Source organism: Chroicocephalus ridibundus, chromosome 17, assembly GCF_963924245.1.
Source record: "Chroicocephalus ridibundus chromosome 17, bChrRid1.1, whole genome shotgun sequence".
Classification (NCBI taxonomy): Eukaryota; Metazoa; Chordata; class Aves; order Charadriiformes; family Laridae; genus Chroicocephalus; species Chroicocephalus ridibundus.
Window position 1 is genome coordinate 4055489 of NC_086300.1, and position 19307 is coordinate 4074795.

General features: G+C 67.8%; 2 protein-coding genes across 7 annotated transcripts; one reads left to right on the forward strand and one right to left on the reverse strand.

Annotated features, from left to right (window-relative positions):
• Positions 1 to 4938: 4938 nt before the first annotated feature.
• On the forward strand, positions 4939 to 18394 carry WNK4 (WNK lysine deficient protein kinase 4). 6 transcript variants are annotated; one of them, XM_063354465.1, is made up of 20 exons: positions 4939 to 5505; positions 11318 to 11490; positions 11732 to 11952; positions 12057 to 12214; positions 12819 to 12907; positions 12987 to 13206; positions 13283 to 13607; positions 13797 to 13927; positions 13999 to 14066; positions 14155 to 14296; positions 14368 to 14484; positions 14557 to 14712; positions 15007 to 15064; positions 15204 to 15356; positions 15488 to 16083; positions 16313 to 16409; positions 16521 to 16938; positions 17155 to 17357; positions 17514 to 17614; positions 17702 to 18393. In XM_063354465.1, exons 1-20 carry the CDS (start codon positions 5056 to 5058, stop codon positions 17717 to 17719), a joined length of 3894 nt encoding a protein of 1297 aa, XP_063210535.1. In that variant the 5' UTR covers positions 4939 to 5055; the 3' UTR covers positions 17720 to 18393. The 6 variants fall into 6 exon arrangements, with proteins under 6 accessions (XP_063210535.1, XP_063210536.1, XP_063210534.1 ...); XM_063354466.1 differs by having other exon boundaries at positions 17517 to 17614; XM_063354464.1 differs by having other exon boundaries at positions 14368 to 14712; positions 17517 to 17614; positions 17699 to 18394.
• A 166-nt stretch (positions 18395 to 18560) lies between these two features.
• On the reverse strand, positions 18561 to 19301 carry LOC134524340 (cytochrome c oxidase assembly factor 3 homolog, mitochondrial). The gene is made up of 2 exons (XM_063354275.1): positions 19062 to 19301; positions 18561 to 18983 (listed from the first exon to the last, which is right to left on the reverse strand). Exons 1-2 carry the CDS (start codon positions 19261 to 19263, stop codon positions 18871 to 18873), a joined length of 315 nt encoding a protein of 104 aa, XP_063210345.1. The 5' UTR covers positions 19264 to 19301; the 3' UTR covers positions 18561 to 18870.
• Between the last annotated feature and the right edge of the window lie 6 nt (positions 19302 to 19307).

Sequence of the window (19307 nt, forward strand, 5' to 3'; positions counted from 1 at the left end):
ACCTGGCTGTCCTTCAGTGAGTCTGTATTCTTAATTAAATTTGCTCCCTTCTTAGGAAATGGCTGATGTGACATTAGATAAGCCTAAAACCAGCCTTTTTCTTTCCAAGGCGCTCCTGGCAGTGATTCACTGGTCTTTTTTCAGCTTCCTACTTAGTTGCTTAATTAGTGAGAGGAGGAGGAAGAGTACGTCCCCTCCTTCAGAATGGACATGGTGTAAAATTCCTTTTTCCACACGCTCTCGGCTGGTTACAAAAGGTCACATCCTTGTGGGACCCGCTCCCTGGGCCGGGCACTCGGCTCTGCCACGGCCGCCGCAGCAAGGTGCTGGCAGACGCTGCCGCGGGACGGTGCCGGTGATGGAAGAGCTGCTGGTGCTGCCGCCCTGGAGGGAGCAGATATTCCCTGGTTGGGGACGGGGCGCGTTGGAGCTCGCGGTGATGTGAGCTCCTGCTGGCAGGGGAAACAGAACCTTTTAATTGTCCCCTGAAACCGGCTTCCTTATCTTTATTCAGTGCTTCATAGCATTTGATGGTGTAATCGTGGGATTGGGACACCAGAGCCAGCCTGGAGACGCTGTGTGAAGCTGCTCCGGTGCGGCAGCCCTCGGGTGCTGGGTAGAAATGAGGAGTCGTAATTAGACGGCTCGGAGGGAGAGCGCGTGGCAGCCGCCAGCACAGTTTTCCCTTTGATGGGAGCACTCGCGCCTCTCCCCGGTGCTGCGGGCGCTGCCGGGGTGAAGGGACAGGCAGGGCTGCCCTGTGTTTGTGTAGGGACATGGCTGAAACCTGTCCCGCTGCTCCCTCCCCTGCCCCTTCCCTGCCTCGGCCGTGCTGCCTGCGCAGGGGATTGCGCACCCAGGGCTGCGGCACGGCCAGGCCCTTCTCACGGGGGTTTTGGCATTACGGAGTTTAAAACAGAATCACAGAATTGGGGGGGGGGGGCTGGAAGGGCCCTCTGGAGATCATCCCCTCCAACCCCCGGCCAGAGCAGGGTCACCCAGAGCAGGTGGCACAGGAACACGGCCAGGCGGGGTTGGAATGTCTCCAGAGACGGAGACTCCCCCACCTCTCTGGGCAGCCTGTGCCAGGGCTCTGCCACCCTCACAGCAAAGAAGTTCCTCCTCCTGCTGAGATGGAACTTCCCAGGGGCAAGTTTGTGCCCGTTACCCCTTGTCCTGTCCCCGGGCACCACTGAGAAGAGCCTGGCCCCATCCTCCTGACACCCCCCTTGAAGTATTTATCAGCGTTGATAAGATCCCCCCTCGGTCGCCTTTTTTCCAGGCTGAAGAGACCCAAATCCCTCAGCCTTTCTCCATCAGAGAGGTGTTCCAGTCCCCTCAGCATCTCGGTAGCCCCATCTGTGCTCCCAGACATGCCATTGCAGGCACGACTCGGGCTCCGGCACCCCGAGGTGCTGCCAAGCCTGGCCCCATGGAGGGGCTCGCCGGAGGAGGCGGCGTTTCTGGGGGGCAGTGTGGCCCCTGCCTCCGGCTGCTCTGAGGCCGTTGCCACATCTGGCCACCGCGATTAGGGCTCGCTGGCCGGGGCGAGGCAGAGCCCTGGGGCTGGTGCTGCGATAAGGCGCTATCAGGCCCTGCACACGCGGGTCCCGCTGCTCGGGGAAGGGAAAACGCCGAGGGGTTTTTTGTTTAACACAGTTAGTTTGGAGCAAGAGTTGTTTCAGTTTGATAAATTTATATGTTGGGATAAACTTGCACACGGGTTACATCTGAGGATTTTCTTAGCCCAGAGTCACAGGAGTTATCTGCCCGGGGTTAAAGCCACGACTGAGGTTTGGGTGGCAGCTCCGCGTGCGTCAGGGTGAGGAGGGATGGGGCAGGAGGAGGATGGAGCTCCCGCAGGCACCGGCTGCTGAAGCCAACCATGAAACGAGCCCTGGATCCCTGCGGAGCCTCCTCCGCTCTCACCCTTCCCAGGAGCGGAGCCCTGTGCCCCCCCCTCCGCAGGGACGCCTGCGGTCGGACCCATCCTGGCCCCTCCGCGATTCCACCCCGAGCTCCGGGATGAGAACGGACAATTCCTGGCAGGGCTTGCTGGGCTGGAGCAAGGAGCTGAGCAGGGCTGTGATTCATGATCTAATCCTGAGGAGAGCGATTACACAGTCCCCTGTTCTCTTCCTGGCAGCCAAACGCCAAGTGAGAAATGGGTTACGTTGCCTGATTGCAGCGGTTCCTCAAAGCGAAGGGCTGGCGCTGGCACCCGCAGCCCAGAAATGTCACCCTGATAACGGCCGGGGAGCTGCGGGCACCATCGCGGCCCTGCGACGGGCAGCTGATTGCGGAGCAGGAACCTTCGGATTTTGGGACAAGCTGCCTCCAGCTGGGTGTCCCAGCCCCGGTCAGGAGGGGACCCGCACCCCTTCCCGAGTTTCCCCCCCGCCCCCCGCCCCCGCAGCCAAACTCGTGGCATGGGACAGCATTTGGGGGGGGCAGTTGAGGAACTTCTCAGGCCCTTCACCGGTGGGGGGGAAGGGCAGCAGCTGGAGCAAACATCACCCCGAATTTCCTCTCTCGTCTGCAGGGCCTCGCCAGGACCGGGACACTCCTCTGCTCCTCTGGGATCCTCGCAGGCATCTCGTTTCACGATGAAAACACTTGATAAGGGAGCAGGAGCCTACCAGATACCGAGCCGAGATCCCTGCCCGGCTCCGTGTCTCTCTCCGAAGGGCTGGGGCTCGCTGCCAGCCTGGCCTGTGTCCCTGTGACTGGGCAGCGCGGGGCCCCTGGCAGGGACCCCCAGGGCAGGGGGTGCAGAGCCAGCCTGCGGGGACTCGGGCAGTGTTTTGGCTGGCCGGGAGCCCTGCTGCTGCTCGGAGCTGCGACAGTTCGGTCTTGGGGCTGTCCGTCCCTGGGATGCCATCATGGACGTGCTGGGTCCGTCCCGCAGCTCCCGTGCCGAGCTGGGACTGGTATTCTCTCTTTGGGCTCCCCAGGCTGGGGACAGCCGAGCGGGATGTCCCCAGAGCACATGCCTGTCCCAGCGCAGTGGGAGCTCCTTCCCCACCCAGTGTCCGTTGTCCGGTTTAATTTGGGAAGCCTTCGGCATGTGCTGCGGTGCTGGAGTTGCTCCTCTGGTGGGTCCCGCTGCTGCCCCAGCCGCCAGGTTTCCTCTGCTCCCGCAGCTGCGGGGCGAGACGCGGTGCTGCCGGTCTTGTGGATCAGGCTGAGGAAGGACTGAAATCACCTCTGCTGGAAACTCCAGTCAGGACAGGATAAAAATAAAAGCAATTACTTTTTAAGCAGGGCGGTTTTTAAAGCTGACATGTTATGTGATTTAAAGCTGCAGCGTCGTGTGCTGTGATGGGTCCCAAGGAGAAGCCGAAGGGGCCTGGGGACGGCTCTTCGCATGCCTCCTCCTGCCCTCCCGGGCTGGGATAGGGATCGCCCAGCTCCCGCGTGGGCTCATCGCTTTGTGCAGCCTGCGAGATGCTCGAGGAGAGAGTTCAGCAGGTGCAGGAAGGGCCGAGAGACGCAGCGTTGGCAGCAGTGAGGGGATCAGGGGTGCACTTCTTTCTGGCAGTGGACCCGGGGAGAAGAGGGCGGGTTCTGGGTAGGTCTGGGGCAGGGTTCATCCGAACAAAGCCCGTTGTTCGGCAGAGCTGAGTCAAACCGTGTCACATCTTACAACACCAGCGTCTCCCGTGGCTGGGCTAGTGCCAACCCCACACCCATCACCCACCTGCCCCGGCCTTTTGTCCCTGGCAGCCCCGGTGCCCCCACAGGCAGCAGGCAGAGCCCCATGGGGTGTCCGGTGCTGAGCACGCATCTTTCAGCCGGCGGTGGCTGTTCCCCCGGGACTGTACCCCATGCATGCTCTGGGGAGCACAGGACCAGGTGAGGATGTGGTCACTGCTCTTGGCTCGCAGGCAGGCGGCTCAGCTGGGAGACGTGGGTCAAAGCCCTTCCTGGGAGGTGGCACCGGCTCCTCAGGTGAGTCGGAGAGCAGGGCTGGGCGAGCAGGGTCACAGCAGGGACCAGCACTGGGACACCCAGCCGGGCCAGGGCTTCCGTAGGAACAAGGTTGCGTTAAAAGCTTCTCCCTCCTCCTGGCGGACAGGGGGATTTGTGGGGCTGCGGCGGTGCGGGACATGGCCTGTAGCCCCCATCACCCAGCGTCAACCTGCGTTTGCCAGGTCAGTGTTTGAGGAGGATGTGGCCGTGCTCCCGCGTTGATCCTCTCCTTAATGTTTCCTGTATCGTTGAGTAGAAACAATCTGACCTTAGGGAAAAGAAATTAGCGCCGGCCTCAATTGCTTTGTGTTTTGTGTAAACAGCCTCACCGGGTAGAACAACCTCCTCGTTTAACCTGGGGAGACAACAAGCTCTTGTCCGGGCTCTTGGCTCGCACAGGGCTGACACACACACTCGTATCTTCCTATTGCCATGACCCTAATTTCGGGGTTTTGGACTGCAGTAAACCCGGGGAGGAACAGCCGGCCGGGCCGGGCTGATCCCGGTGAGCGGGACGGGGCTTTTCCCCAACACGCTGCTCTGGAGCCCCGGGTCAGAAGCTCCGAAGAAAGTCTAAACCAGGCACTTTCTGACGGCTCGGCCGAGGCGGTGTCACCCGCCTGGGGCTTCGGTCACAGCGGCCCCATCGCCAGGGGCCCTGCGGGGGGAAGGGACTGCCCTGCGGGGATGGGGGGACGGGACCTCGGAGCCCCCGGATCGGCGCGGCGCCGGTACTCGGACGGGAGCTGGGCAGGGTCCCCCCGGGGGGGCCCACGGTCCCCGGGACGGGGCCAGGGTGCGGGGCTCTCTGCCCGCAGCCCGTGTCCGCTGCCGCAGTGCTGGGCGCCGTCCCGGGCCGGTGGCCGGTGGCGGGGCCGGTGGCGCAGCGCTGGCGGGGGGCGGTGGCCGCGCGGGGGCGGTCCCGGGCGGGGCGGGGGCGGGGCCGCCGGGCGGGGCCGCGGCGGGGCCGGGGCCGGTGCCGGTGCCCGGTGCGGGGCTCGGCGGTCGGCGCTGGCTGCGGGGCCGCGGCGGCACCAGGTGCGAAGCTGCGCGGGAGCGGCCGCCGCGGGCCGGGCTGAGCCGATGCTGGCGGCCGAGCCCGCCGCCGCCGGAGCCATGTCCCAGCCCGAGGCGGAGAGGGCGGGCGGCGGCTCCGCGCCGGAGCCGGAGCCGGAGCCGGGGCCGGGGCTCCCCGGGAGGGCCCCGCACCGCAGCCGCGGTCGGCGGCCCTCGGGGCGCGACTCCCGCCGCGCCTCCTCCCGCTTCAACCGGCGGAGCTCGGCCGAGCTGGAGCTGCTGGGCTACCCGGCGCCGGGCGGGGAGCGCGGGGGGTCGCCGCCGCCGGCGGTCGCCGGCGGTCGCCGGGAGCCGGAGGAGACGGAGAGCGAGGAGGTGGAGACGCGCGCCGTCGCCACCTCCCCCGACGGCCGGTTCCTCAAGTTCGACATCGAGATCGGCCGCGGCTCCTTCAAGACCGTCTACAAGGGGCTGGACACGGAGACCACCGTGGAGGTGGCCTGGTGCGAGCTGCAGGTACGGCCGCCCGCGCCCCTGCCCCTGCCTGTCCCCGCAGACCTCCGCCTCGGGGGAGGGGGCCGTTGGACCCTTCTTCGTCCAGTTTCCCCGGTGTGGGCAGCCCCCCACTCCCGGCCCGGAGCCCCTCTGCCTGCTGCTACCTGCCCGGGCTGCCGTGCGGGAACCCGGGGCATCTCCGCAGGGCTGGAGCTGGTGCCAGAGCACGCAGGGACCCGTGATCCCCTGGTTCTGGCTGGCACGTCGGTGCCCTTCTGCAGTCAGGCTGCAGCGGCAGAGCAAAGCAGGGGGCCTGCAGCCGGGCTCGGGGCCCCCTCGCTGCCCTGTGCCCACCTCTCCCGGTGCCGCGCGGGGCTCTTGGCCCGGGCCCAGGCTCCTGCTTAGCGCTGCTGCTCCGGGCCCTCCTGCCCGTCACGTGCTGTTTTCCATTTGCCTTCTTGCTGCCTGCGCTATGGAGCGCACCAAGGCGCCCGCGCTCCCGGTGCCAGTGCCCGCTCCGGGGGTTTACAGGTGGATGCAGGACGGCCTGCCAGGGCTGAGCAACCCCCTGCCTCTTCCGTGCCCGTCAGCTTGCGGCTTTCCCTTTGGAAGGGCAGTGAGGGCAGGGGTGCCCTCTCCTGTGCCGACCTCCGCGCGCGCCTGTGCCAGCGCTGGAGCTGGCTGCGCGGTTTGCTCCGATAGCCCTCGGCATGCTCTGGGGCACGTGCCTGCAGCGCGCCTGTGGCTGGGCGTCAGTCGGGAGCAGGGTACGGCGCGACCTTGGTGCGCTCCGGCTGCTTGTCCTTGGCTGAAGCGGTGTCTGCGGGCACCTGTGTGTGGCTCCTGCGATGCTGCCAGGAGCTCCCCGCTGGGAGCACCAGGACCTCTGGTTTTCCAGGTCCCTGAGCAGCGTCCCCATCTCCTCTTTGCCACCAAGGTCCTCCATCCCCTTTCCTGTCCCACAGCCCGGCAGCAGGATGCTAAAAGCGGGATGCTGAGGGCAGCAGTGAGGATGTTGCCCCTGCAGCACCTTCTCCCGCTCGTTGCTTTTGATGGGCCTGATGATGTCCACAGAGATGCACAGGGAGAGCCGTGCCGTGGGGCTCCCTTTTCTCCTTGGAGCCCCCAGGGAGGGGCTTCTGCAAAGTCCAAAGTTTCCAACAGGCTCCTGACCCTGGGGTGGCTGCTGTGGCTGGAAGGTCCAAGTCCTTGTTTACACAGAAAAACGTGTCTTGCGAGTTTGTTGTCTTGTTCCTAAAACCTTGGTGCAGCTGCAGGCGGCTGCCTGGGCCGGGTCCGTGGGGTGGCTGCAGCCCAGTAGCGCAAGGAGAGATGCTGAGATAGTGGCGGGGGATTTCTGAGGGGCCGACTGTGGCCTCTCGGCCAGGAAGGTGAGGTCTTGGGCCTCCGCCTGCCTTCGTGGCTTGCACAACTGCTTCAGCTGGCGGCCGAGAGCCGGCTCAGCGCTCCCTCCCTCCCTCCTGTGGCCCCACTGCTCCGTCCGAGCGCTCCTGATCTCCGTTTGAGTCCCGTGTCCCTCCGGTGGCAGGGGAAGAAGCAGCCCAATGCTGGCAGGGAAGGGCTCTCCTTGGCGAGCCCAGGACCTTCTCGGGATGAGTCAGCTGTGCCCAGCGCTGCCCTCCTGGCTGGCTCCGTGTCCCTCCCTGCGGGTCTCAGCCTCTGGCTGCGGACGTGCCCCAGCTCCCCTGCGCTGGCAGCCGGCACGCGTGGCTCCCTCCCTGCCCTCCTGCTCGGGCTGCGCTGCCCTGCGGGGTCCCTGTCCCCAGCCCGCTGTGTCAGGGCAGCTCCTGAGTGTCTGCTGGGGCTGGATGTGGCCCCCGGTGCCTGTCCTGCAGCCCAGGGCAGGGGCTGCCTGCACATGGGGCTCCGTTTGGCGAGGCGCAGGCAGGCAGGGGCGCAGGCAGGCAGGGGCGCAGGCAGGGTGTGCCTGCGGCTGCACGGGCAGCTCTGGTGTCTCGCGAGGTGGCTGCCGGGGGGACAAGGCTGCCCCCTCCCAGGAGGAGGGAAGGGGGTGAAGAAGCAAAACTGCTCCTGTGCCCCGAGTCCCCCAGGCTCACATCCCAGCCCTGCGAGCCCACCGGGCCGGTGTGGGCTGGAGCTGTGGGAGCCGCTGGCTTGGCTCACAGGGAGCTGGCGCGGGACGTGTGCGGAGAAGCCGGGGTCCTGCCAGGACCGTCCCATGAGCCTGCCCCGGTGCCTGGGAGACCCAGCAGCCCCCACTCCCCTCCATCGCCAGCCAGCACCCTCCCAGCTGCCGGTGAGAGCCCCTCGAAGGCGGCCGGCGCGGGCAGCCCCGGTCCCGCTCCCACCCTACGCAGCCCTGGCGCCAGCCCCCTATCACCCCCCCAGCCCTCTCCTTTCCCCAGCCCACTGACGGCTCTTTATCCAGTGTCTCTTGTCCCAAAATCCACGTCCCACGAGGGGCCGAGAGCACAGAAGCAGACTTTTAAAAGTTTGGTTTTTTTCAGCAATCGTGCAAAGAATCAGACACTGTGACACAAATATGGGATTTGGAACCGCAAATAAAAATGGTTGTGGTTCTGCCCTTTTAAAAATAGCTTTGTCCTGTGTCTTTCACAGTTCTCCTTTTATTGCCTTTCAATTCTAAATGAATACCTAACCTCAGCCCTGACCTGTTCCGGTCCGGAGAGCCTCGTCCAGCTGCCGTGATGGCTCCTGATCCCAAATCCCAGCTCTCCGTTCCGTCCTTGCCCTGCCCTTCCCTCCCCGGTGCCTGGCGACCTGGAGGCCGTTTTTCCTGTCCCCTGCCTTCCCGTGGGACCCCTCTGGGGACCTGCCCGCCCCCGTCCCCCCGTCCCACTGCCCCCCAGTCCTGAATGTGGCGTCTGTCTTCGCCTCCTGCCCGCGTCCCGCAGCCCTGCTGTGACCTGTTTGTGCTTTCCAGCTTTAGACTGGGCACTATTTCTGTTGATAGGTGCTGCGGGCGGCGGGGAAGGAGGAAGCGGGGAGGAAACTGGAGGCCCGGAGCGGGATTGAGCTGTAAATACCTGGCCGTGAGCGGTTTTCCTGCAGGTCCCCTCGGGCAGCCTGGGCGGCAGGCGCTGCCGTGCCTCCCCCAGTCCCTTGCCCAGCTTGGGCAGGTGACCCCAGCCGGACGCCCCGGGAGCTGTGGGGCATCTTTCTTCCCAAATTCCTGCACCTTCCCCAAATCCCGTCCATCGTCTGCCTGCGCTGTGGTTGGGAATCGTGCTGTGACTGAGCCTGGCGAGCTCCCCGGGAGCTCTGCCTGTCCGGGAGACGAACCCAGGAGACCGGAGGGATTTGCTCGACAGGGGTCCGGTGGGCTTGGAAACACGAGTGTAGGCGCGCTCGAGCACCTGTGAGCGTACGCGAGGTCACCGCTCGCCAGGTGGTGGGGCACAGCCCCACGGAGGGCAGCGGTGGGGCACAGGTACCCACCGCTGCTGTAGTGCCGGCTCCTCAGCTGGGGGGCTCAGGGTCTCCCCACGGCTGGCGGTATGGCCGGAGGGAGGGCACAGGGTGACATCCAGCGCCTGCTCCGCACCCACCATGGCATCGCTATGAATGTTCCTTCGGTGCATGAGTGTCCCCTTTCCGGTGCGACTGTCAGCCCCGCACAATGGGGCTCGCGCGGGTTGCCGGGACCCCCTGCCCAGGGCCCTGCGAGGGCTGCGGACCCTGTGCTGAGCGCTGGGGAGAGCCTCCTGCCGCGGGGGTGAGCGCCGTCCTCGGCCACTGTGCCTGGCCCTCCCTCCTCCTGCGCTGGCCCCGGCTCCCGCTGCTGGCCGTGCTGAGCTCCCCGGCAGCCAGCTCCTGGCTGGGATGGGGCTGGACCGCTGCCACCCAGCTCCTCACCCGGCCCCGCGCCGCCATCCCCAGCGTCCTCCTCTGCCCTGCGCGAGGTGCTGCTCGGAAAGGACACGGTGTCCCTGCGTGCCGTGCGGGGCAGTGGGGCTCTGCTGGCAGCGCTGCCCGCCCCGGTGCCCAGTCCTGGGTTGAGCAGCTCCTCCGGCTGGGCTGGGGCCCAACTGGGCTCCGCTCCTCGCTGCCGGCACTCGGTGGGGAGTGTCGGGACACCCAGCAGTGGGACCGGTGGCCACTTCGGTCGTGCGGGAAGAATGGTGCCGGGCGAGCCCAGCCATCCTGGTACAGGATGGGGGATGAGCTCGACTCCCCCAGCCCTTGCTCCGGCCACCCGGCGAGAGGTGGCCTCGTGCTGGGGGTTCTGCCTAGGGTGGGGGGTGGCTCGGCGGGGGCTGCACTGGTATCACCGCTCCAAGCGGGGTCCCCTCTTTCTGAGCTGGGAGAGCCGTGGCCACTTATGACTCCCTCCCTGCCCCTGTTTGTAGCCCGTGTGGGCTTCCCCCATGCCCTTGCAGGTTTGCGGGGTGCAGCGAAGCCTCTGGGCTCCTCGGTGGGGAGTGGGGGGTCTGAGGGCGGCCGTGGCACAGGGCAGGGCAGCGGGCGTGCTGCTGGGCTGCGCGGGGGCTTCGGTTGCTGTTTTCCTCCTCGGGTATGAAAGGTCCCATTCATCCCACTGCAGCAGGGCTCAGGTTCTCATCTGGGCTGAGCCGGGTCCCCGAGCGTGTGTTAAAAGCAGAGGGGATTATGGAGCGGCTCCAGCCCGGCCGTGGGGCCGGCTGTGATGCAATGAAAATATTACGAAAGCTGCCCGGGCTGATGGATGGCGGCTGCCAGCCAAGGAGCTGAGCACGGCTTTGGCAGCGCCCGGCGGTGGGAGAGCAGTGGCCGCCTGCGGCAGCTCCGCTTCCCTCAGCCCCTGAGTGGGGGCCGGACGGGGGTCCCGGCTGGGCGGCCCAGGGCTCCGCAGTGGCCGGGCCCTTCGGGGTCCTGGGCTGTGCTGGAGTCATCACAGGGGGTGCTGCTCCTGCTCCCACTCTCACTCCCACTCCTGCTCTTGCTCCCACCCCCGTTCCCATTCCCGCTCCTGCTCCTGCCCGGGGCTCGGCGCTCGCAGCTGCCCATGCTCCAGGCAGGACCTGTCTCCATCTGGGTCTGTCCGGCTCCCCCCTTCCTGCTGCGTCCCTCCAGGACGAGGGGGCTGCATCCTCCCCGCTGGCCCCGGCCCCAGCTCCACTCAGTGCCCGTGTCAGCGCTTGGCTTCGGTTTCCACTTTAATTAACTCGAGCAGGAGGAACATGGAAAAACCTGCGCTGGTGCCTCCCCCGCCTGCTTTCCCCAACAAAGGCCTCATTGAGGCTGGCCCGGCACCCTGCCATGCCGGTGGCCCGGTGCTGGAGCCGGTGGTGCTCTGGCCGGGGGGCAGGGCTGTCCTGGGGGGCAGAGGGGCCGCAGCCGTCGGGGTTGCATGGGGCATGCTGGCGGGCACTGCAGAGCCCCCGCGCGTCCTCTCGGCTGGGTGGTTGCAGGCTGGGCACCCCCGTCCGGCGGAGGCGTGGTGGGCACCGGCTGGGGGCAAAGGGCAGCAGATGCCCCGGCGCAAGGCAGCTTTCGGGGCAGGGAAGCAGACGGACTTCTCGATGCGCCGTCTGTCGTGGGAGACTGTGGCCTCTCTCCCCAAACCAGGGGAGAGCGGCTCCATCCCGAGCAGCGCCATGGAGGGACGGGGTGCTGGCACCGCCTGGCTGGGGTGAGACCATGGACTGGGGTGGCCCCAGCCCGGCGTGAGCCCGTGCTGGGGGGCAGCAGGTCTGACCCCGGCTCTGCTCTGGGGGCCACAGCAGCCCCCGCTGCCTCGTATGTAGGGAGCGGGGACAAGGATGTGAGGGGCTCTCATAAGCCAGGGCACCCCCCTGTGCTTGCCGGGGCCCCCGTGGGCCCCCCTCACCTCCCTGCTGGCCCCCTGCAGACACGGAAGCTGTCGAAGACGGAGCGGCAGCGGTTCAGCGAGGAGGTGGAGATGCTGAAGGGGCTGCAGCATCCCAACATCGTCCGCTTCTACGACTCCTGGAAGTCGTCCATCAAAGGCCAGATCTGCATCGTGTTGGTCACAGAGCTCATGACGTCCGGCACCCTGAAAACGTGAGCGGGGACCACCAGGTCGGGGTGTGCAGGGGAGGGGACGGGGTCCCGGCGGTGACGGGGAGGTGAGGGACAGGTCTGCACCCCCGCTCCTGGGCAAAGGACATGAGCATTCGGGTGGGGACGACGGGCTGTGGTGGGCTCGGGTGGGACGTGGGCTGACGACGGGGCTCAGGTGGGACGTGGGCTGACGATGGGGCAGGGCTGGGAGCTGGAGACAGCCCCATGGTTCCCCCGGCAGTTATCTGAAGCGGTTCAAGGAGATGAAGCTGAAGGTGCTGCAGCGCTGGAGCCGGCAGATCCTCAAGGGGCTGCATTTCCTGCACACCCGCTCGCCCCCCATCATCCACCGCGACCTCAAGTGCGACAACATCTTCATCACGGGCCCCACCGGCTCCGTCAAGATCGGGGACCTGGGCCTGGCCACGCTCAAGCGAGCCTCCTTCGCCAAGAGCGTCATAGGTGGGGTCCCGGCGCGGCCGCGGCAGGGACGGGTTGCGGCTGCCCCGCGGTGGCTGCGGGGGGGTGGGCGCCCCGGGGGGTGCTCATCCTGCTGCCGCCCCCAGGCACCCCCGAGTTCATGGCGCCGGAGATGTACGAGGAGAAGTACGATGAGGCGGTGGACGTCTACGCCTTCGGGATGTGCATGCTGGAGATGGCCACCTCGGAGTACCCCTACTCCGAGTGCCAGAACGCCGCCCAGATCTACCGCAAGGTCACCTCGGTGAGCGGCCCCCGGGCTGGGGCGGGCAGGGGGGGTGTCCTGGGAGCGGGGTGAGGGGCTGGGGGGGCTGTCAGATGGAGCTGTCGTGCCTCGCCGCCCCCAGCGTGTCACCCTGCAGGTTGTGCGAGCAGCTGGAAATAGTCAGGGTGGTGAGAGGGAGCCGTGCCGGGGCGGCGGGGCTGCGGCTTGGCCAGACCCCGCGTTCCTCGCCCTGCGCCAGGCGCTGCCAGCGCGTTAATGGGGTGGAACGGCAGCGAGTGGCTCGGCCACCCCATGCCCGAGGCACCGCGGCCGGTCCTGGACGGCTCCTGCCCGCTGGGGTGGAAACTCGGAGCTCCGGGGCCTCCTGGCCCGGGTTCTGTGCAGGCACGCGTGGCCTGGCCGCAGGAGCCATGGCCAGCCAGTGGGGTCCTGGGCTGGGAGCCCTGTCCCCACGTGTCCCCCGCTGCCAGCGGGGCTGTGCCTGGGGGCTGCGGGGCCACGGCTGCCCGGGGGTGTCTGGTGGCTCCGCAGCCCCGCAGAGCCCAGGTTCTGCCCCGGGCCCTGGAAACCCGGTGCTGCGGCAGGGTCCGGCGCAGGAACCTCTGACACCCGTCGCCCCCAGGGCCTGAAGCCCAGCAGTTTCTACAAGGTGAAGGTTCCGGAGCTGAAGGAGATCATTGAGGGCTGTATCCGCATGGACAAGAACGAGAGGTGGGGTGGGGGGAGTGGGGGCCGGGGCGGCAGAGCCCCCTCTGGCCCCCGGCCCCGTGCTGAGCCGCGCTCCCCGCAGGTACACCATCCAGGACCTGCTGGAGCACTCCTTCTTCCAGGAGGACACCGGGGTGCACGTGGAGCTGGCCGAGGAGGACGATGGCGTCAAGTCTGGGCTCAAGCTCTGGCTGCGCATGGATGACACAAAGAAGCTGCACGGCAAGTACAAGGACAACAACGCCATCGAGTTCCTCTTCGAGCTCTACAAGGACGTGGCGGAGGAGGTGGCCCAGGAGATGGTAGGTGCAGGGGCAGAGGGACCGGGGGTGCCGTGGGGTCCCCACGCCCTGGCGTGATGACCCCAATCCCACGCAGGTGGTCCTTGGCTTCGTCTGCGAGGCCGACTACAAGCTGGTCGCCAAGGCGGTGCGGGACCGTGTGGTCGCCATCAAGCGCAAGCGGGAGAAGCTGAAGCGCGCCCAGGACGTGCCGTCGCCTGCGGAGCCGGAGCAGCCACCAGGCGTCCTGCGGCTGCTGGAAGAGCTCAAGTCCCCGCTGCCACCAGGTGCTCCCGCTCCCACCCCGGCCACCGCTGGCTCCGGGGACTCCGTCTTCAGCAGCACCTTCCCCCCGGAGCCCGAGGAGCCCGAGGCCGACCAGCACTTCGCCTACCGACACACCAGCTACTCCTCGGCCACCTGTGCGTGGGCGCCGGGCAGGGGGACAGCAGGGTGACGCGGGGTGGGAGGCGGGCAGGGGGGTCCCTGCTGGGGGTCCCTCCCCACCTCCAGCCGTGCCACGCAACCAGCCCCAAAGCTGTTTCCCGGGGGTGCAAGCCTGGGAGTGGGCTCTGGCTCCGGCCACCCTCACCCAAGTGTTTCCCCTGCAGCCGACTGCGAGACAGATGGCTACCTGAGCTCCTCCGGCTTCCTGGACTCCCCGGCCCCGGCCCATCGCAGCTCCTCAGCAGGGGACCCAGCCAGCCCGCCCCCTGCCCGTTCCGCACGCTGCTTCCCCACGGTAAGCAGGGCCCCGCGGGGCTGGGGGTTGCGGCAGCCACGGCGCCGGCTCACGCCACCCTCTCCCCGCAGAGCATCGCGGTGCAGCTGCCCACCGAGCGCCTTCCCCCCGCCAGCGGCTTCTCCTCCCCGGTGGACAGGTGAGGCCATGGGGATCCAGCAGGGGTTGGGGGGGGAGCGCGGCAGGGAACGGCTGCGCTGACGGTCCAGTGCTGGGGCTTCCCGCAGCTATGCCTCAGACGTGGCGTCCGGCATGAGCGACGGCTGCGAGGGGCTCTCGGCCAGCGAGCGGGGCACCGAGGTGCCGCCCAAGCGAGCCTCGGGGAAGCTGCTGCGGCGCCGAGCCCGGTCCCGGCTGCGCATCACCAACGTGAGGGCCGCGGGCAGCGGGCGGGTGGGGGGACAGGCGCTCCCCGGGCTGACCACCCCTGCCGCCCACAGATCTCCGACAAGAATGACCGGGTGGTGGAGTGCCAGCTGCAGACCTACAACAACAAGATGGTGACCTTCAAGTTCGACCTGGATGGGGACAACCCGGAGGAAATTGCAGCCGTCATGGTGAGCGCGGGGCGGGTGCGCGGTGGGGTCCTGCCTGCCAGGCCGGGCACCGACCGGCCCCTCTGCCCCCAGGTCCACAACGAGTTCATCCTCAAGTCGGAGCGGGACGGCTTCATCCACCGCATCCGGGACATCATCCACCGCGTGCAGACCCTGCTGCGCAAGGACGGACGCAGCGCCGCCGAGCTGCCCGAGAGCCCCGAGGCTGAGCGCAGCGTGGGCAGCCCTGTGAGTGCCCACCCCGGCCCTGGCAGCGCTGGGGCGGCAGCCGACGTTGAGCGCGGCTGGGGGTGCTGCCCGGCCCCGGGGAGCCCTGCGGGGAGGGGGATGGGGTGCAGCATCCTCCAGCCCCATTGCCTGCAGCTCCAGGTCACTTGCCTGCTACTGCGATGGGTGGTGGTGCCCCCCTGCCCGATGGAGCCACTGGCTCCCTGCACATCGTGGGGCTGGGGTGGGGGGCTTGGCTCAGCCTGTCCTGGGTGTCTGCCCCAGTGCTGGGCTCAGCCATATCCCCCTCCGCAGGCGGACCTGCAGCTGCAGGAGCTCTCGTGCTCCATCTCCTCCTCGTCCTCGCTCAGCGGTACGTCTCTGCCCCTCTGCAGCCCTTCCCGTCCCCCATAGCCCCGTGCAGGGCGGGTGACAGTCCTGGCTGAGCCCAGGGGATCCCATGGGGCACATCCTGCCTGGGCTGAGTGTCCGCTCTCACCCCTGTGCCGCAGACCTGGGCTGCACCAGTCCCAGCCTCTCGGTCCAGTCCCCAGTCCTGCCGTCGCTGAGCAGCTCCCTGTCGGAGAACGACCTCGCCAGCCCCGCGGAGCCGCCGGCAGCTCCAGCCCGGGAGCCGCGGCCGACGCTGCTGGGCTCCCCCGCAGGTACCAGCCCTGGCAGGGCCAGGCACCTCCGTCCCTCCGGGGTTGCCGTCCGCAGCACTTTGGCCCGGGCTGTCGGGGTGGAGGGGGCTCATGGGGGTCCGGGGCTGCTCCTGACGCTCCTCTCTCCGCAGGCTCCGTGCAGACCTGGCCCCTCGTCTCGACGGCTCCCCCCTGGCTGACGGCGTCACCTGCATTCCCAGCGTTCCCGCAGACCCCCCCAAGCACCCCGGGGGGGCCTGTCCCCCCGGCCCTGCCCCAAGCCCTCCTGTCCCCACTGCCGCTCCCCACTTCCCCTGTCCCCAGCGGGCCCAGCAGCCCCCTGAGCCCCCCTGTGACCAGCACAGCCTGGTCCCCCACTGCCCCCCTCCTCTCCCTGGCCAACGTCTTCTCCCTGGCAGTGATGAGCGTGGCGCACACGCTGCTGCCCGCTGTCTCCTCCATCGCCAGCTCGGGTGGGCACTTCTACCCCTCGCTGCTGCTGCGGCCGCAGAACCTCGTCCTGGGGCCCCCGCGCTTTGTCTACCCTGACCCTGCCAGCATGGCCAAGCCAGCCCCGGCCTCTGGTGGGACCCTGGAGTCAGTGGGGGCAAATGTACCCACTGCCGGGGGACCCGTGCCATTCCCTCCCCCAGCACCAGCCCCACCGTGTCCCGCAGGCAGCGAGGCTGCGGGGAGTCCCCTGCCATCACTAAGCACATCCACGCCCGGGAGCCCGGAGGGCAGCACGGTGAGTATAGGGGTGGCGGGGCTCCCCGGGGTCACTTAAGGTGGGGCTGAGTATGGGGGCGGCAGGTTGTTGTCACTGCAGCTGCTGCCCTGGGATGGAACAGGGAGCCCCATGGGGTGGGCAGTCCCTGGGATGCAGCGGGGGCTGAGCAGGCGGTGGGTCCCAGGGTGTGGGAGGAGACATGGGGGGACCCGGGGTGGGGCGGCTGACGGTGCTCGGGTACCTGCAGGTGTCGCCCGGCTCCCCCAGGCCCAGCCACCCACTCATCATCTCGGAGTCGCCAGCCCCTGGCGTGCCCAAAGCCCGGCTCTCGCCCATCAAGGAAGGTGAGATGGGGAACGGCTGAGGCTGTGCTGTGTGGCCGCGTCTGCGCCGGGCACCACGACGTCCCTGCCAGCCCATGTGCCCCAAACCCACCAGCTGCCCCCTGTCCCCAGCAGAAGCCAAGCCCCAGATCCTGGGCCGGTTCCAAGTGATGCCAATCAGGGACCCAGTCGCCACCTCCTCGGTGCCGGGCAGCAGTGAGGGCAGCAGCGAGGGTGAGCAGCGTGGTGCGGAGCCGGCAGCGAGCGGCTCCCCCCTGCCCGTGGCCCCCGACACAGAGAGCAGCTCAAGCAGCGACTCGGACTCGGCGCTGGAGCGGGTGGAGCAGGACCCGGAGGCCGAGGAGGGCACGGTGGCACCGCCGGAGAGCGACCGGGAAGGTGCCGGGGAGGAGGGCACAGAGAGCGTGCCGCAGGCCATGGTGAGCCAGGTGTGGCTGAACTACTCCCGCAGCTTGTCCTACCTGAGCAGCGACGACACCGAGAGCGAGGATGAGGAGATCTGGGAGGAGCTGCAGAACCTGCGCCAGAAGTGAGCAACCCCACGGCAGGAGGGGGAGCAGGGCGGTGGGCTGCAGCGGGAGGCAGGAGGGGGAGCAGGGCGGTGGGCTGCAGCAGGAGGCAGCGCAGGGGCTGCAGGAGGGGACAGATCTTTCCACCAGACGGGAGGACGGAGCCCTGGCTTAGCCAGGCACGGCGCAGGGCTCGGCTGCAGCCCCCTTGGCTGCAGCTCCCGTCTCCTCCCCAGGCACCTGGCCGAGGTACAGCTGCTGCAGAGTGCCCAGAAGAAGGAGATCGAGGAGCTTTACCTGCGGATGGGGAAGCAGCCGCCGCTGGGCATCGTCTCCCCCGCCGCCATGCTCTCCAGCCGCCAGCGACGCCTCTCCAAGGGCAGCTTCAACCCCTCCCGCCGCAACAGCCTGCAGCGCCTGGAGCTGGCGCAGCCCCCAGGTACCACCCCCACCACCCCCACTCCCTCCTGGGACCCCCGTGGGCTGGGCAGGGGCTGCGGGATGGGAATCCCCAGGGCTAAGGGGGGTCGGTCCTGGGCGGGGCACAGCTCTGGGCCCCCACCAGTGCCCCCAGCTCAGGGCCGGTCTATCCCAGCAGGCATCATGCGCCGTAACTCGCTGAGCGGCAGCAGCACCGGCTCGCAGGAGCAGCGGCTCAGCAAGGGGGTGACCTTCGCTGATGACTTCGGCCGGATGGTAAGGGGCAGGGGGCCAATCCCACTGCCGGTGGCCCCATGGGGCTCCCAGCATGCCCTGGCTCACCGCTGCTTCTCTCCCCAGTAGCCAGCTGGCCAGGAGTGACTTCATGAACTACCTCAACCAAGTGCCTGCTGCCCTGGGGGTGGGCAAGAGCCCCTGCACCTCCCGGAAGGACAGCGATGGCCCTGGGGGCAGCCGGTGCCCTCGGGACAAGCCAGCTGGGTGCCCACCCGGGGACCTGGCGCCTGCCTCCTTGCCCCTGTGCCTCTGTCACAGGGAGGGCAGGCCTGTCCCATGCTTGTCCTCCCCTCTCCTCCCTCCTTGTCCTCCCCTGGCCCCCTCCCACTGTTCCCAACCCCTTTGCTCAAGCCCAGCCCCAGCTGCAGGATCCCTGCAAGGCGCTGCCATCCTCCACGGCTTTACTTCGAGCTGAACCTGCGCAAGCAGAACTGGGCCAACTGCCACCCTGCCCCGAGCAGAACCTGCCCCTCTCCGCGTCCCCGTCATGATACATCCCCACCCCTGCCACCACGCAGTCCTCCAGCCCCGATCCCTCCGTGGGACCACGTGTGGGGCTCGATCTGCCACCCTGGGGCTGCCCTGCTCGCTGCTGCCCTCGTCCCGCTCTGCGCAGCTGGGAACAAGCTGGCTGCAGAGCAGGAAGAAGCTTCCCTGGGTCCCATAACGTGATGGGGCCGGTGCACCAGCAACAGCAGGGGGTGCACTTTGTTACAAACTGATGTCTGGAAAGTGTTTTCATAAATACAAATTAAATACAAATGGGGTCTGTCTGTGTCTGTTCAGTGGGATGTGTAACCGTCCTTGCCCTCGGTTCATGATAAAACAGAAAATTCCCCCACCTCAGCAGAGACTTGAGTGGGCGGTGAGATCCTGAGTTGGACTCTGGCCACCCACTGCTTTAACAACAGGCGCTGACGCGGTCTCCAGACAGGGTATTTATTGTGGAAAGCGACAGGGACCTGGGCACCCCTGCCCTTCGCAAGAGCAAGTCCCTGGCCAAGTCCCCGTCTGCTCTTCAGGAGAAAGGCGGCTGCCTGCAGGGGAGGAAGCCCTGCCTGCAGGGGAGCCCCTCAGTGCATTTCCCTGGGTCGCACTGAGCAGCCCAGACCCTCGCAAGGCCGGCTACCCCGTGCTCACGGCCAGGCGATCCCCCAGTGCTCCAGCCCGTCCTGCCCCGCGGGGGCTGCAGCTCACTCGCGGGCTTCACCGGGGCTGGGCCGGGCGCTCCCTAATCAGGTCGCTGCGCTCTCGGCCCGCGCCCGTGCCCGCGCCCGCGCCGCCTCCGCCTCCTGCTCCAGCTCATCCAGGAACCGCTCCTGCGACACCGAGTAGAAGGTGTAGCCGTCTGGGAAGTGGGGGCGGTGTTAAGGAAAACAACGGTAGAAGCCCCGGCGCGGCCCCCCCGGCCCAGCCCAGAGGATACAGATGCCAACCGCCACCGCGCCGATGCCGAGCGCCAGCAGCGTGTTGCGGCCGCGGAGCCGCCGCTGCAGAGCGCGATGGCGCTGGGCGCGCTCCACCTGCGCCATGAGCTGGCGCTGCTCGGGGCTAAGTCCCGGCTCCCGCTCAGGGTCGATGCGCCGCGCGAACGCCGCCTCCCCTCCCGACTCCCCCGGCGCCGCCATCTTCCCCGCCGCCGCTTCCGCTCAGGGCGGTGACGTCACATCCG

Excerpts from the sequence above, each read along its gene's own strand:
- WNK4 (XM_063354460.1), top strand. The coding sequence starts at position 5,056 with ATGCTGGCGGCCGAGCCCGCCGCCGCCGGAGCCATGTCCCAGCCCGAG. Across the intron at positions 14,297-14,367 it reads CCCGGCTGCGCATCACCAAC|ATCTCCGACAAGAATGACCG; the intron begins GTGAGGGCCGCG and ends TGCCGCCCACAG. Across the intron at positions 15,357-15,487 it reads GCTGCTGGGCTCCCCCGCAG|GCTCCGTGCAGACCTGGCCC; the intron begins GTACCAGCCCTG and ends CTCTCTCCGCAG.
- LOC134524340 (XM_063354275.1), bottom strand. The coding sequence starts at position 19,263 with ATGGCGGCGCCGGGGGAGTCGGGAGGGGAGGCGGCGTTCGCGCGGCGC. Across the intron at positions 18,984-19,061 it reads CGCGGTGGCGGTTGGCATCT|ACGGCTACACCTTCTACTCG; the intron begins GTATCCTCTGGG and ends CCCACTTCCCAG.